Source organism: Aptenodytes patagonicus, chromosome 1, assembly GCF_965638725.1.
Source record: "Aptenodytes patagonicus chromosome 1, bAptPat1.pri.cur, whole genome shotgun sequence".
Classification (NCBI taxonomy): Eukaryota; Metazoa; Chordata; class Aves; order Sphenisciformes; family Spheniscidae; genus Aptenodytes; species Aptenodytes patagonicus.
Window position 1 is genome coordinate 167,814,246 of NC_134949.1, and position 16,433 is coordinate 167,830,678.

Genomic DNA, 16,433 nt, shown 5'->3' on the forward strand with positions numbered 1-16,433 from the left:
AACGACAACAATTGATGAAAATGCTAGAAGCACAAACACCACAATGTTGGCAAACAAGCCTTTAAAAAAAAAAATAGAGAAAACGGGCTGGTTTGTGTTTCTTTAAGAAAGTAGGGTGTATTTCAGAGGTAGTATATTTTTCCTAAATTATTACAAATAAACTCTTGCGGCAACTTCTGTTTTGCCATGGGATACTTAAATAGTTTTGGGACCGACAGTAAAAAAAAAAATAAATCTGCTAGTATAACATTATTAAGCAAAACATTTTCACCGATTTCTTTGTAATTCCTTGGCAGGTGGAGGGGAACGAATCAATGGGCGAGCATTTCTACTAGGTCTGCAACAGCTTGTCGGTCTGGCCAGGAGCAACACAAGGAAAAGTGATGGGGACACAGCCCTTTGCTTTTGCCTGGTGAGTAAATCTGCTTGCTTCCTCCTCAGTCTGACCTCTCAAACCCTGAGGGAAAAGAGCTCTCAGGTGGAAGTGCCTGAGCGTGGTCCCGAAGCAACAGAAAAGCCAGAGCGACCCGGCTGCTGTGCAAACCCCTCTCCTGGCAGATGCCAGGCGCGTATGGGTGGGAATATCTACAGCCCCAACGGAGGAGTCAAAGCTACACACTCAGAGCTGCAACAGATACTGGGCATCAGGTCCTACAGGAGGAGGGGGAAACCCTACCAAAATGAAAATTGCCATTAACATAACAAACCGCAGAAGAAAAGGAGAAAGTATCATCTTTCCTAGCCTGCCTCTGCCAATAACCCTAGGGGTTCTTTGTAACAACGTCCTTCCTCAGGGAAATATAATTCCCAGGTTAAAGATACACTTTCAAACATAAAGCAGGCACAGTCATAAATATCTTGAGTGCTGTTTTGATCACTACTATTTACAGAAAACATTCAATTTTGTTTCTATTTTTTTTTCTCAGCTACCTTGTCCCGCTTGTGATTTTAGACAGCTTCCATGCTTACGAATTAGTCACTTCCACACACCACATGGAGAAGGCTACATTAACACACCTGAACCGTTTGAAACCTGTGATGATCTTCCTTTTGAACTTAGGAGTTAATAATAGACTTTTGTAAGTAGTCCGGTACTATGGTGATTCTAACTCCAGCTGGGTTAATTACACAGTAATTAGGTACAAACATCACAACACAAAACACAGCTACATCATTATTTGCAACAAATGTTAACTCTAAATAAGTGCAACCTGTCCCACAAACACTTGCTATAAACGACTTAAAAATAAAAGTAAAATTTGATGGGGTAAACACAGGAAAAAAAAAATTCTCCGGGAGAATTTTTTTTGTTAAAAAAAAAATTAAAATAAAAATCTCAGCACTCATTTAGAGTTCGGGATCTTGTGAAAGAAAGCTTTAAAAGGAGCAAACCTGATTTGCTGTGGCTGTTGCGGCGAAGGGAACACTTGTTGCAGGAGTTGTTGCTGCAGAGACAGTGGCGGCCGTAGCGTTGTGCATCATGGGTACTTTCAGGAGGGGAACCATGGAAGCAATGAACAGGAGGGTGCAGCATTATGGTAAGAGAAGTGGTATTTTTGGCATGGTGAATATCAAGAGCGGCAAGCCATCATCATGGGTTAAACCGGCAGATGGCATGCAATCACAGTGCAAAGCGAGAAAGCGTGGCGGAGAAATAAAAAAAAGGGAAAATAGCTTATTACAAGTACAATTAAAGGAAGGTTGTCAACACAATCGGCGATTCCCAGAAAAAAGAGCAAGGACCATTGAAATCGCAGGCGTTACCTCTAAGAGCAGGATTACTTGTGCAAACGAGGTCTCTACCAAAATAGCCCGTTACCTGAGAATTGTTACATGGGCAATTTGTTTTCCCCCAGTATCAATATAAAGCACTCCAAAATAAAATTCTACTAAAAAAAAAAATACAGTGGTTTGTACTGGGAAGGAAACTGGTAAATGTTTATCTTAGTTCTTAAACACAATTAAAAAATTAATTATTTTCATGTATCTTCATTTTGAAGTAAGCCAGATACTTGCTGTCTTCCTTTATAATCCAATTGATGCATTTTTTTTCTACTAGCACTGCAGAACTGTTAGACTTTATCAGAGTTAAATTACCATCTGCTTTGAGGCAAAAATCAGGAGAAGGATGATAATAATTTTCCTGATTTAAATACTACTTTGTTTGATCTAAATAAGCAAGGTCGATTTTGTGAAAGTTGCTGCTTTTCTCATTTTAAGAATGAATTTTAATCAGCATCTTCATGGGAGAATTATTAACTTGATGTTTTAAAGGCTTGATATTTTAACGGCTCATCTGAGTAGTCCCACAAAAAAAACCCCCACTGGGATAGGGCTATAGAATAGAAGAAAGATTACTTTTCTGTCTTATAGGCTGTTGCACTGGACTTCTATTTTTGCATGCCCAAAATGTTAACTCCAAGCCGCAGATATATTTAAAGGAGGAGCGAGATTCAGATCACGGGTTTCAACAGAACCTCTGTGGATCAAAGTAGCCATTTCTGGGAAACGCTGATAAAACTTTCTAACACACAGCAAAAAGGAGAAATAGGCACACCACTATGAAACTTTAAAACACTGATGAAATATGCTGGCTTTTTCCAGTATTTTATGATTTTATAGTACTAGACAATATAAAATACAAAGAGAAATAAAACTTTGAAAACTGAAAAGCAGACCGGATTCATGGTATTATGCTTTTGCAGTGTAGTTGTTATAGCAGGTGATATCACATCTAAACTGCAGCTTTCATCTACAAATCTAAACACTCTACAAAGTCAACCAGAAGGACAAGCGAACCTTTAATTCTAGTCATTGTCTAAATCTTGCCTAGGAATTTTGAAACAAGTGAATACACATCACATACAGTATAAAAAGAGATCAATAAAGAAATTTGGAACCTACCAATACTGGTAGCGGGTGTCATGCACAAAACTGACCCTGCGTGTCATGCAATGATAGGTGAAAAAAGTGGATAAAGGGAAGAAACAGGTTAGCCATTTAGAGTTAACATTCAAAGTGAGATTCAAGCATAACCACAGAGAAGTAAGTTAGTTAAATGAAACTGTAAGGTCATTCATAGTTCTGCTTTAACACAAAAAAGGTGATTATGTTCTTACTAAACTCCTACCTGAGTATACTGTGTAACTTTTGGCATGTTTCTGTGTATATACAAGATACTTCATAAACTTTTTTATTTAGTACTTTTATCTTTTCACTTAGTACTTTTGCAGCAACAGGTTTTTGTTTATAGAAACATCTTTGGTTAAATATCACACATCTTTGGGAATTTTAGAACTCATTGCATAATTCAGACAGCTCAATGTTGCACAGATCAACTTTCACCAACTTTTTGATGTGCAGCAGAGAAAGAAGTTAAATGGAATTAGCCGATATTGTTCTGTGGAGGCTTTGCCAAATTTAATGTGCTTGTTCTTAACACAACACCTGAGGCGGAGAGGTGCTTCTGACCAAAGAAAACGCTACTGTGGCAATTCCCCAAGCTAAACACCTCAAAGTGTGTAATGTTCCAGCAAAAGGCTCCCAGTGCACCTCAAAGATGCTCTGGAAGGACTGCTCACCTGCCATGGAGTTTGCGCTTGGTGCCTAGTCCACCTTTAACCTTTCTGGGAAGACCAAATTAAAAAAAAAAAAAAAAAAAGAACAGCCTATTTTCGGTACAGTGCATATAGCAAGCTGGTGAAGGTGAGCGTGTAAGGAGACTAGTCCCAGGTACATGCATATTTGATACAAAGTCAAATATGCTTCCTGTATTCCTGCTTAATTACTACAGCAGCCCCTTATCGGACCATTGCAGTAGCAGTGTAACTATGAATGACCTTACCCAAGAACAGTCCCCGGAGAATACACAAAGTTCCTCCTCTAGAGGCTATAGAAACACTAACAAACAGCAATGGGAAGAAAGAAAAGATCTGTTGTTTTTAAGATCATTCACCAAACAATAAGGAGAAGGTGACAAAGCGATCAAACTGATGTAAAACAAACAAAGTGCAGAACTTTGGAGGTAAGCCATGCTAAGTCAAGCCCCACACTTTTTATTAGGGGAGCAAGTTGTTAAGAAAGCAGAGAAGTTATATAAAACAATTAAGTTTTATATATATTCCAGCAGCAAAACTTGTCTTAAAATTTAACTTCACACACGCACACACACAAGGAACACATTTGAAAATTATACCAGTTCAGAAAATATCACATAATCATTTAAAATCCAACAGATAATGTCATGCATTGCTCCTGAGACCTGGGTGGCATGACAGTCCTTACACCCACCAAATCCAACCTTCCCAGGAAAGATGGGAATATCAGACCCAGCATCTTTAATGAAAAGCTCATGACACCCACTCATGTAGAGCGGGTTCTCCTTTCCTAACCTCCTCCCATACCCCACTCCTCTCTCTAACATCCTTTCTAGGTGCTGACGGTGTGCACAAAGAGCAGGCTCAGCACCGTGAGAAAGGTTTTCCACTCTGGGCCTGGGCTCCATCTGCTATGTCATCCCTCTGGTTCTTCTTCTTTCATGCACTTGTTTTGGGGCTTGCCAACAACCTGGCCCTTAAGGTTTGGTTCCAAGATCCACCCTTCCTACCGTCAGAAATTTGTAAGATGAAACTATAATTACAACCATTAGTTGGAAAGAGGGATGGACAATAAAATGCACAAAGAATGAGCTACTTAAGGAATCACGAGCACTCCAAAAGTCTGGAAAATATCCAAATGCTATTTCACTGAAAAAGGTTTAAACTACTGTATTTTCCGTAGTTAATTTAAATCCTTGGCAATTGCAAATAATAGCGATAGGCCCTGAAAGGGAGTGCTTAAGAGAAGGAATAATGCGTATCATACTGCAAATTCTCAGTGTTACAATGGAAAATAAATTTGTGGATATTTCGTACGTTTGTAAGCACAGGGCAATCTTCCATTCACGTCCAAATAGGCAGTCTCACAATTTATTTTTTTCAAACACTCCCATAAATGTCAGTATGTTTTCTGCCACAGATATTCTGGTGCACCAATGTGCTAAAAATATGGCATGCTATAACTTACTATTATAAATACAGGGGCAGGCTCCAAGGTTGTTACTCAGGCCTTATAGCAAAATTCCATAAAGTCAAAGCCATCTGTGTTTGTTTTTATCTTTAAAAACATATGGGAATGCTGATAGATCGGGAAATCATCGTGCGTTGCGTTTCATTCCTTGTTTAACCGACATTATTTCTATAAACTAAAATAACATTGCTGAAATGTCAAGCACATTTGCAAACACATAGTTTTAAACAATTCTGGAAGTTCACACTCGATAACATTCCGATACTAAAATATGTAATTTGTTGATTACAAATGAAATCACAGAATTCATTAGGCAGGATATCTACCTTTGGGAAGTTTGGAGTGGGGGTGACTGACATAATTTAGAGGGTTATGTTGTTATTGTTTACACGAGTACCTAGCCCATTCTTTCTTTCGCAGTGTTAAAGAGAAGCCCTGCCACCAGCCACGGTGCAGTTCAAGCCACCTCTGAATGCTTTGATTTTTAGAGAGTTCCGAGCACTGAAACGCAAATTACGTTCACTTGTTTTCAGATCACCCCTATGAAGAATTATAACCAGAGCTATCAGCCGCAAATGCTAGGAAAAGTTCTGGTGGCGTTCCAAAATGAAAACCACGAAAACTCATCTGATGCCTCAAAGCCCTTTAGTGCAGCTGCGGGGAGCGATGTGTTTTGCCAGTGCTTCCATGCAGGTATCGACTGGAAGGTTATGGCTGGTGCTCCCCTTCTCGCTCTGCTCGTGCGCGGCTGGGGTAATCCCCACGGCTGCAAAACAGCACCCGAGGGAGCAGGAGGATGCGCCTCGGCCCCGGCACACTTCCCGTGGCATCTCTGAAGCACCATGCTTTTCCCAGCATTTTTGTTAGCGGAACTTTGCCCTCTCGTCTCCTAGGAGAGCGCTGGCAGATAAAAGTCAAAATACAGCCAATTTAAGGTAGGAAAAAGGGGGCAAACTCTGGACAATGGTGAACGAGGCTATGAATGTGAAAAGCAGCCTAACGGCATGTTGAAATTTCTGCTTCGATTCTCGTACTTTGCAGGAGGAATTAAAATAGCGTGTAAATATCCGTGCAGGCTTCACCTCGAGTAGGGCAGGGAGCATAATAAAACCTTCTGTTAAGTGCAACCGCCTGACACGGAGGCTACCTAAGGAACACAAAACTGGTTCAATGTGGGTACAACATACCTGTTGGGATAAACGCTGCGTGTTGCTGCAACTGAGCATTGGCAAGAGCCTGTTGATAGTGCAAGACACTGGGATTGAAAACGGCACTGGCACCATTGCTTTTTTCAAGTGCTTGTCTCTTTGGTAAAGGGTGAAGAACACCAGGAGGAAAGGCCTGTAAATAAGAAAGTTAGTTAAAATGGCGCCATTTTTAAGACGTTGTCTGTAACATATACATAAATACAAAAACTTATTATTTTTTAAAGCGGCTAAAGATGCCTCGCCATGCATATTAACTCAAAGCACAGCAATGTAAAATGAGTGAAATTTTGTTATTGATAGCAAAAGCATGGTACTATTAACCTAAAACTGTAGCGGCACAACTACTGAAAAGAAAGGCCTTTAAAGCAACAAAAATGGCATTGCCTTTAAATAGGTTTTCAAATATTATAGGGAGAAAAAACCACTTGTGTTTCATTGCCAAGTATTTTCTTTTTTTAATTTAAATATCGTTTCCTATTATTATACAGATTAATGGATTACGTTAGGCGTTTTCAATTACAGAAGCAGTTTTATCTCAATTCGACTTTTCATGAGAGGATATTTAAAAAAATGAAACCATGTTAGGAACCAAACTAAATCGTCTGCGTTTATTACGTATGAGAATGAGATGGATAAATAGAGTTTCCGGTAAATTAACGAGTATGTGAAATAATTTCCGGCTGATGTTCAAAAGTAAAGCGATACAAATTTCATTAGTTGCTTCTCTGGAAAAAAAAAAAAAATAATAATAATAAAAAAAAAAAAGCTACATGCAAAGCAAAAGGTGAAAGGTCAAAGTACCAGGTCTACAGTTGCTTCGAGAGGTCGCTTCATTGCTTTGGCAGTCGACTGAGTCTTTTAATAACAGGCAGCGAGCACATGATGGCAGTGGGCCAATGGGATTCAAGCGAATTAACATACAGGTAAACAGCAAGCAGAGGTGCATCATGGGAACGGCATTGCATTTGTGGATAGGTGAGAAGGAAAAAAATATTCTGAATGCAATATACAACATACAAAACACTAGGCATGCACAACAACAAAAATGTCTTCTAAAGAAATGAATATTACATTTCGAATTAGTACCGAAGCAAAAATGCATCTACTATACCTTAGTTAAAAGCATATAAGAGAGTAAAATATAGATGTTTGAAATTCAGGAAAGTTGAGTAAAACAGCAGCTTGCAGACACTATTAAGCATCATATAAACACTTCACAGAGATGCAGAAAGTTGTAAGGATACGCCTATAAGAATTCCTGATAAGTTAGTTAAGTCACATTTTAAAGCGGAAAAATCAATTTGGAAGGCTACATTTTCACATACAAAGCACTAGTGAAAGTTGTAATGCATTACAAATGCTATTAATATTAGTGCTTGCAAGGTGAGGGTCCTTTAATTAAGAGAAGTGCGTCATTCGAGAGATTTGGGGTTCAAAATGAGAGAGGTTCTCCTTTTCCAATACAAAGCAGAATAAGTAATATGTCTAGTTACACTAACTTATCATTAATTCCTTTTTTTTCCCCCTACAGCTGGGTCATTTTTGTAGATTTTTTTTTTCTCCTTGTAACTTACCACATTACATTGAGAGGGAAAAAAGTCTTTCAGAATTTAAAACATATTTTCTAAATTTTGCTACAACCTTCAGTACTAGCTTCAGGAGCAGGGAGTAAAAATACTGCTCTCAGTTCATAAGCTAACATTAACGTGTGAGTTATGATACTAGTCCAGCATTATTCATTTTTTTAAAAGAAAGTATTTCGGCATAGTACACAGGCATATACATTTATGTATACTTCCACAGTAAGATCAAACTTATGGCTGATATGGTGGCATTCTGTAAAAAATCTTCTCATATAAAATATTACTTTCAAGTTTTATAGTGTAAATAATTCTTACAAACCTTTAGAAAGGAAAGGAAGATTTACCTAGAAATCAGAATTTTTACTTTTGTTTTTTAAACACAGGCTGATATTTAGCTCTTTTTAGGATATGCAGATTATGCCTATCTTGACATCAGCATGTGGAAATAGGGAACAAAAGTGAAAAAAAGAGGACAAGGCACAAAATACCTACAAACAGCTTATGGTCACAAGATTAGCTAGTGCCAACAGGGTATTTTGCAGGATAGCCCTCGCTCTGCCTATTCCTTGTTCCCGGCTTTGTTGCACCTACATTGCATGAGGCTTCCCAACGCTCTCCCCATCTCTCCTTCAGCACATTTCTGGATTACACACCCTGATCTACAGGATCTGCTCATCTGTCTGGGTCCAAGAGTCAGACATAACAAGAAACACCTGGTGCAAAGTGAGGATCTGGAGAGCCCTCTTGCATCTAAGCAGGGTGCTGTGCAGCCGACGTGTGGTACCCCCCCCGGGCACCCCCGCGGGGGACATCACTCCATCTGCATGGGGCACAGCCTTCAGACCCACTCTGCATCCACCATGGATGGAAGTCTACATGGAGGTGAAGCATTATGACTGAATTCAGCATTATGTGATGATGAAGTCCACAAATTCAAATCAACATCATTAAGAGTAAAGCGTTTCAGTTAATTACCTTTATTATCCAACTGCAGATCTTATCTGATCTCACTCATTAACTTCTTATCCCTGTGTTTATGACTGCCTTTCTCCACTTCTTCTCCACGCTCCTCTTAACCTCACCTCCCTGTTTTGAAGCTTTTTGCTGGCTTTCCCCTCATCTTCCACAGCAAGTTCAGTCTCACAGTTTTCCCAACCTGAAGACTTTAATTTGATCTGTTTCTAGACCTACTCATCAACATTGTTTCCACGTAGTCTACCCCTCTTTTCAGGTTTTCAGACTGACTGTCCATTTTTCCCTCCCACCTTCATCTTTTCTTTCATTTTGTCCTGATAGTAAAACCTCCTTTGCCTCTTTCTGTTCCATCAGGTAATCTCCTGCTCAACGTTTGATCTCCTACAAAACTAATGACCAAAAAAATCAATAGCTACAAACTGGAGAGGAAAAGGCTATGGAAAGGAGATAAAGATAATAATAAAAATGATCAAACATATTGAGGCATAGTACTTGGCTGCTGTATGTCACATGGTACGCTATAATATGTCCTGGAATATGAGCAAGATCCACACAGTGGAGGCCTGTACGGATGTGCAAGGAGCTCCTGACTAAACTCAAACGCAAGAAGGGAAGCACACAAGAGGTGGAAGCAGGAACAGATGCCCCAGGAGGAACAGGGACATAGACTGAGCACGCAGGGATGGGTTAGGAGAGCCAAAGACCACCTGGAGTTGAATCTAGCAAGGGATGTGAAGGACAAGAAGAAGGGCTTCTCCAAGTGTATCAGCAACAAAAGGAAGACTAGGGAAAATGTGGGCCTGCTGCTGAATGGGGCAGGCGACCTGGTGACGCAGGACATGCAAAAGGCTGAGGTACTGAATGTCTTCTCCACCTCAGTCTTTACTGGTAAGACTGGCCTTCAGGCCATTGGGAGACCAGTGGGAAAGTCTGTAGCGAGGAAGATTTACCCTCGGAGGAGGAGGAGGATCAGGCTAGGGAACATTTAAACAAACTGGATGTACACAAACCCATAGGAGCTGACAGGATGCACCGACGGGTGCTGAGGGAGCTGGCCAACGTCACTGCAAGGCCACTTATCTCTGAAAGGTCACTGCAATTGGGGGAAGTTCCCAAAGACTGTAAGAAAGTAAATGACACTCCTATCTTCAAAAAGGGCAGGAAGGTCGGTCTGAGGAATGACAGGTTGGTCAACCTCACCTCAGTCCCTGGGAAAGCAATCGAGCAAATCCTCCTGAAAACCATCTCCAAACACATGAAAGCCAAGAAGATGATGGGGACTTGTCAGCATAGACTTAGGAAGGGGAAATTGTGGTTAACCAACCTGACAGCCTTCTGCAATGAGACTGGCTTGGTGGGTGAGGGGAGAGCAATAGATGTTGTTTCTCTTGACTTCAGAAAGGTTTTCAACACTGTCTCCCATTTCATCCTCACAGACAAACTTATTTAGCATGGGCTAAATGGGAAACAGTGAGGTGGACTGAAAATTGGCTCAACTGCCAGGCTCAAAGGGTTGTGATCAGCAACACAAAGTCCAGCTGGAGGCCAGTCACTGACGGTGTAAAACTCGGAGGAGTGGTTGATACACAAGATAGATGTGCTGGGCTCAGAGGGACCTGGAAAGGCTGGAGAAATGGGCACAGAGGAACATCACCAAGTTCAACAAAGGGAAATACCAAGCCCTGCACCTGGGGAGGAACAACCCCAGGCACCAGTACATGCTGGGGGCCACCCAGCTGGAAAGCAGCTTGGCAGAAAAGGACCTCAAGGTCCTGGTGGACACCAAGCTGAACATGAGCCAGCAATGCGCCCTCACAGCAAAGGCAGCCGATAGCGTCCTGGGCTGCATTAGGAAGAGCATCACCAGCAGGTTGAGGGAGGTGATCCTCCCCCTCTACTCAGCACTGGTGAGGCCACATATGGAGCGCTATGTCCAGGTCTGGGCGCCCCAGTACAAGAAAGACATGGACATACTAGAAAACAGTCCCATAAATGGCCCCAAAGATGATTAAGGGACTGGAGCACCTCTCATACGAGAAAAGACTGAGAGAGCTTGGACCGTTCAGCCTAGACAAGAGAAGATGCAGGAGGATCTCATCAGGGTATATAAATAACTGATGGGGGAGTAAAGATGGAACCAGACTCTTCTCAGCAGTGCCCTGTGACAGGACAAGATGCAATGGGAAAAAATTTAAATACAAGAAATTTCATTTAAATGTAAGTTTTTAGTTTTGTTTTGGTTTTACTCTAAGCATTATTTAACCATGGAGCAGGTTGTCAAGAAAAGTTGTGGAGTCTCCATCCCTGGAAACTTTCAAAACCCAACTAGGCATGTCCTGGGCAATCTGCTCTAGCTCACCCTGCTTGAGCAGGGGGGTTGGACTAGATGTTCTCCAGAGGTCCTTTCCAACACCAACTATGATTCACATTTTAATTTAGGCTGTACATTCTTCAGTGACTTTTTATACTCTCTGATGCACCACATGAATATTTGGAGCTCCCCAAGTACAATGATAGATGGCACTGCCTTCTAATGCACTTCACATTTAAGCTGTACACGGTCTAGAGCCTCTTTCACAAATGATGGAGTCAACTAAGATACATGAGTAAAAATTCCTAAACTTCAATGTACAGAAATAGAGACAGGGCATTTTCTGCAAGGTCGCAGGCTGCAGAATTCATTGACCTTCAATGGTCCTGTGCTTTGTGCTTTGCCTACAGTGCTCTAACCCCATCCACAACGCTCACCTATATGAGCACCCTCTGGACCAGAGCAATGCAGCCAGCTCCCCAGCCAGGGAGGAAAACCTCTTGGACACAATTGCAACCTGGAAGCAACGTGCATGTGAACCCTACAGGTAAGCATTTGTATTGCTGCCTTACTTTTGCTCTCTACATCCAACTGAGTGTTCTTGGTCATTCTTGGGTGGCCTTGCAGGCATGTGTCTTTTCTACCACTTTTTTGTTGTTATTGCTATTCTGGTGATTTTTCATTCACTCTGAGTGAATAATCTATATTAAACAAAAAATAGTTGGATTGTAAAAATTCTTTTCTGTTTGGCAGTCTAAATAAGCCATTAAAATATTCTGTACATATTTTCCTGAAAAAAATTACCCTGAATGACAGGTCCCAGCCGCCTTCTCCCGTGACATTAGAATGCTAACACTTCAATTCTGTGTTTCCAAAGATGTTTCATCTTGCTTTGAGGCTAATGCAATTCCAATTACGGCTTATTTAAAAATCACAGGATATATATAATCACAGGTCTTCACCGGCAAGTGCTCGAGCCTCACTGCCCAAGCCGCAGAAGGCAAAGGCAGGGACTGGGAGAATGAAGAGCTGCCCGCTGTGCAAGAACATCAGGTTCGAGACCATCTAAGGCACCTGAAGGTGCACAAGTCCATGGGACCCGATGAGATCCGTCCGCGGGTCCTGAAGGAACTGGCGGATGAAGCTGTTAAGCCACTATCCATCGTATTTGAGCAGTCGTGGCAGTCCGGTGAAGTTCCCACTGACTGGAAAAGGGGAAACATAACCCCCATTTTTAAAAAGGGAAAAAAGGAAGACCTGGGGAACTACTACAGGCCAGTCAGTCTCACCTCTGTGCCTGGCAAGATCATGGAACAGATCCTCCTGGAAGCTATGCTAAGGCACATGGAGGACAGGGAGGTGATTTGAGACAGCCAGCATGGCTTCACCAAGGGCAAGTCCTGCCTGACCAACCTAGTGGCCTTCTATGATGGAGTGACTACATCCGTGGACACGGGAAGGGCTACCAATGTTGTCTATCTGGACCTCTGTAAGGCCTTTGACACGGTCCCCCACAACATCCTTCTCTCTAAACTGGAGAGGTGTGGATTTGATAGGGTGGACTGTCCGGTGGGTAAGGAATTGGTTAGATGGTCACACCCAGAGGGTAGTGGTCAACGGCTCAATGTCCAGATGGAGATTGGTGATGAGTGGTGTCCCACAGGGGTCCGTATTGGGACCGGAACTGTTTAATATCTTCATCAATGACATAGACAGTGGGATCGAGTGCACCCTCAGCAAGTCTGCAGATGACACCAAGCTGAGCGGTGTGGTTGACACGCCAGAGGGATGGGATGCCATCCAGAGGGACCTGGACAAGCTCGAGAAGTGGGCCCGTGTGAACCTCATGAGGTTCAACAAGGCCAAGTGCAAGGTCCTGCACCTGGGTCGGGGCAACCCCCCCGGTATCCATACAGGCTGGGGGATGAAGGGATTGAGAGCAGCCCTGCCGAGAAGGACTTGGGGGTACTGGTGGATGAAAAGCTGGACATGAGCCAGCAATGTGCACTCGCAGCCCAGAAGGCCCATCGTCTCCTGGGCTGCATCAAAAGAAGCGTGGCCAGCAGGTCGAGGGAGGGCATTCTGCCCCTCTACTCTGCTCTGGGGAGACCCCACCTGGAGTACTGCGTCCAGCTCTGGAGCCCTCAGCACAAGAAAGACACGGACCTGTTGGAGCGGGTCCAGAAGAGGGCCACGAAAATGATCAGGGGGATGGAACACCTCTCCTCTGAAGAAAGGCTGAGAGAGTTGGGGTTGTTCAGCCTAGAGAAGAGAAGGCTTCGGGGAGACCTTATTGCAGCCTATCAGTACTTAAAGGGGGCTTATAAAAAAGATGGAGGCAAACTTTTTAGCAGGGCCTGTTCCAGCAGGACAAGGGGAAATGGTTTTAAACTAAAGGGGGGTAGATTTAGACTAGATATAAGGAAGAAATTTTTTACACTGAGGGTGGTGAAACACTGGCACAGGTTGCCCAGAGAGGTGGTGGATGCCCCATCCCTGGAAACATTCCAGGTCAGGTTGGACGGGGCTCTGAGCAACCTGCTCTAGTTGAAGTTGTCCCTGCCCATGGCAGGGGGGTTGGACTAGATGACCTTTAGAGGTCCCTTCCTACCCAAACTATTCTATGATTCTATGATTCTATATCCATTACTGAAGTGCAAAAAAGTGAATCCCCTTATCTCTCTCCTTTCTTCTTTAGTATATTGCCTAGAAATATTACATTCTCTAAATGGACAATAAATATTGCACAATAGAAGCCAATTAGAATAAAGAAACAATCTCCTTTGCTTTAACTTCCAGATGGTATTCAATTTCTGCAAGCACAGCAAAGTTTAACTAAAAATCACCCAGTTTGAAACAGAAAGTGGGCATACTATAAAAGAAAGAATATTAAAACTTAAGAAATGTTCTTCTGTTTGGAGATTTACTTTCTTACATAACTTATCCTTTGTCCCTCAAAAAGTCTGGTCTTTGCTAATTTGTTAAATACAATGGCTTGGGGTAGTTATATACTGTACTGTATTGTGTTTCTGGTAGGCTTTTTACCCAGAGAATAACTGTATTGTTTATAACTATTGTATGCACTGCCCACAAGTCCACAAACCACGTCTGCTTAATTATTCGTCCACTGCCAGCAATGAGGACAATGATTCTTTGATTTGCTGCCAGCAATTTTGTCTTCCAAGTCAGATCCTGCATGCTCGACTTATTTAACTTTATCAATACCACTCTATTTAAATTTATCAACTTTCCTGGTAGCAACCGTAAGAGATATCCAAGACTGGCAAATGGATGGGCTGACTTGTCTGAACAGTTTTCAGTAAGAGCTTAAAATATCTGAAAATAGAAAACCCTCAATCTCTTTTCTTCTGACTCTAGTTACTATGCTTTTTCTTAATGATTCCCATTTTAGTTTACTACTTTTAAACCCTGTTTTTCTAATAGAAAAATTGTATCATAGAGAGATTCAAGTAACTTGCCCGTGACAGTGGGAGAGGCAAGAGAAGTCTCTAGGTGTGAGATTCATCTAACCAAAGTTCAAAAAGATATAGTCAACACTTTTTAGTCAGCGGGGATAGACGTGTATCTACAGAGGGCAGTTCTTTCTCACCCTCAGACAGGCACTAGTGGTAGATCAGATGACTGTGCTGTTTTTTCTCCACTACCTATAAAGTGAGACCAAGGTGGCTAGGCTAGGATCAGTTATCTAACTGTCTGACATCTAAGGTGGGGTGAGCTGAATCCTAATACAGGTTTCTTTTCTACTACCAATCTCTGAGGCAAAAGCTCTCTCTTTGCTTTTCTTCCTTTTCTTCCAGATTTCCACATGTATATCTGTCATCAAAGAGCTAAAACAGCATATGTGCCCCTATTTTCCAGGGGACATTGAAGCTTATCAATTTTATTTCTGCTTGGAAATACCCGGGGCAAATTTAACATAAAATCAAGGCAGAGAACAGAAGTGGTATAGTGTCATTTGCTTCACTGTCTTGGATAGAAATACAGCATTAAAATAAGGGCATAAAGAAAAAAAGTGCTTCCTCCCATCAAGCAACAGTAATAATTTTATAAATTCTTATCTTTTACAAAAAAAAAAAAAAAAAGAAAAAAAGAGGCAAAAGAGAAAAGAAAGTATAAGCAAACAGCATTAAATTGAAGCAAAATAGGCATCAAAGAGCTTCTGTCAAAAAAAGGCAGCCATATATGCCAGCACTTACCATCACAGTCGCAGCTGCCGCAGCTGCCTGGGCTGCCACCGCAGCCTGGTTGGCTTGGTGTTGCGCCGCTTTGATTTTGGCCTGCAAATGTGCAGGAGGGTGAAAATACTTGCATTTCTCCCTCATGCAACGACCTTTTATGTAATCCATACACACGGTTACGGTGTTGTCGTTTGTGTCAATCATTGTGCTGTCTGCCGGATGTGCAAAGCGGCAATCAGTCTCTCCACGCGCACAGTTTCCCCGCTGGAACTCCCTGCACACCTACGTGCAAAACAACACGCGTTGCAGGGGAAAAGCTCGGCGCAACGTGGAAGGGCAGGGAGAGCCCCACGCCCCCAAAAGACAGACCTGTCCCCTTCCCCGCTTAGTTCAAGTTTTTCAGCGAATTCAATTTAATAAACCCTTCATCTTCTTCTGGGAGAGGGAAATGAATCTATTTTACCCTTACGTGCTTGGCTCCTCAGGTAGCTCTGTGGTATGGCAGCTAAAATGAACTTGACATGCAACAGAAGCATTCCCAAATGCCTTTCCTTTTTCCTGTCTAGAAAACACCTGGGAAGGATACTTACTGAAGTAATTGCCCCTGCAAAACTAGCTGGGAATCACAAAATATTCAGTTCCTTTCTGACTACACTTTACATTCTTGCAGCTCCACTGGTAGGGAAGGAGTTCCTCTTGCTGAGACCCAGGGAAGATACGCATCAGATGCACTGTATTTTTTATGGAGTCTACAAACAAAATGGAGATCCTCCGTAAAAATAATTTTCAAAAATGGGCAAAATGAACACGCTGACTTTCCTAAGAAGAAATGTGCTCTAGACACTATTGCTTAGGCTTTTGGCAAAGGCCATTCATTTCTGCAAGAGCCATTTGGCCTTCTCGTGTACTTGGATCACAGATTCCACTGAGCCCAGCCATGCGGAGATCCATCAACACCAGGGAGACTCTGCACATAGCTGGGGGCTTGCCCCTTCAGCCTGCTGCAGGGTTGGTAACATTCGACATCTCCATTTGTAGCTCAAGGCTGAAGGGCTATACCATTCCCCTAATATCAATCCATAAGGCTATA

The 16,433-nt window shown here is 42.2% G+C and overlaps 1 protein-coding gene across 8 annotated transcripts in view; it reads right to left on the reverse strand.

Moving 5' to 3' along the window:
- The window catches only part of MBNL2 (muscleblind like splicing regulator 2), a 113,874-nt gene that overhangs the window by 17,776 nt on the left and 79,665 nt on the right, over positions 1 to 16,433 (reverse strand). For 3 of the 8 annotated variants that reach the window (XM_076361989.1, XM_076362007.1, XM_076361998.1), the window contains exons 5-9: positions 15,362 to 15,625; positions 7,077 to 7,130; positions 6,255 to 6,408; positions 2,905 to 2,940; positions 1,393 to 1,487 (exon numbers count right to left, since the gene is read on the reverse strand). In XM_076361989.1, coding sequence (XP_076218104.1) covers positions 1,393 to 1,487; positions 2,905 to 2,940; positions 6,255 to 6,408; positions 7,077 to 7,130; positions 15,362 to 15,625 — 603 coding nt within the window. The remainder of the gene's footprint in view (positions 1 to 1,392; positions 1,488 to 2,904; positions 2,941 to 6,254; positions 6,409 to 7,076; positions 7,131 to 15,361; positions 15,626 to 16,433) is intronic. The other 5 variants (XM_076362035.1, XM_076362025.1, XM_076362017.1 and 2 more) reach the window with 5 other exon arrangements.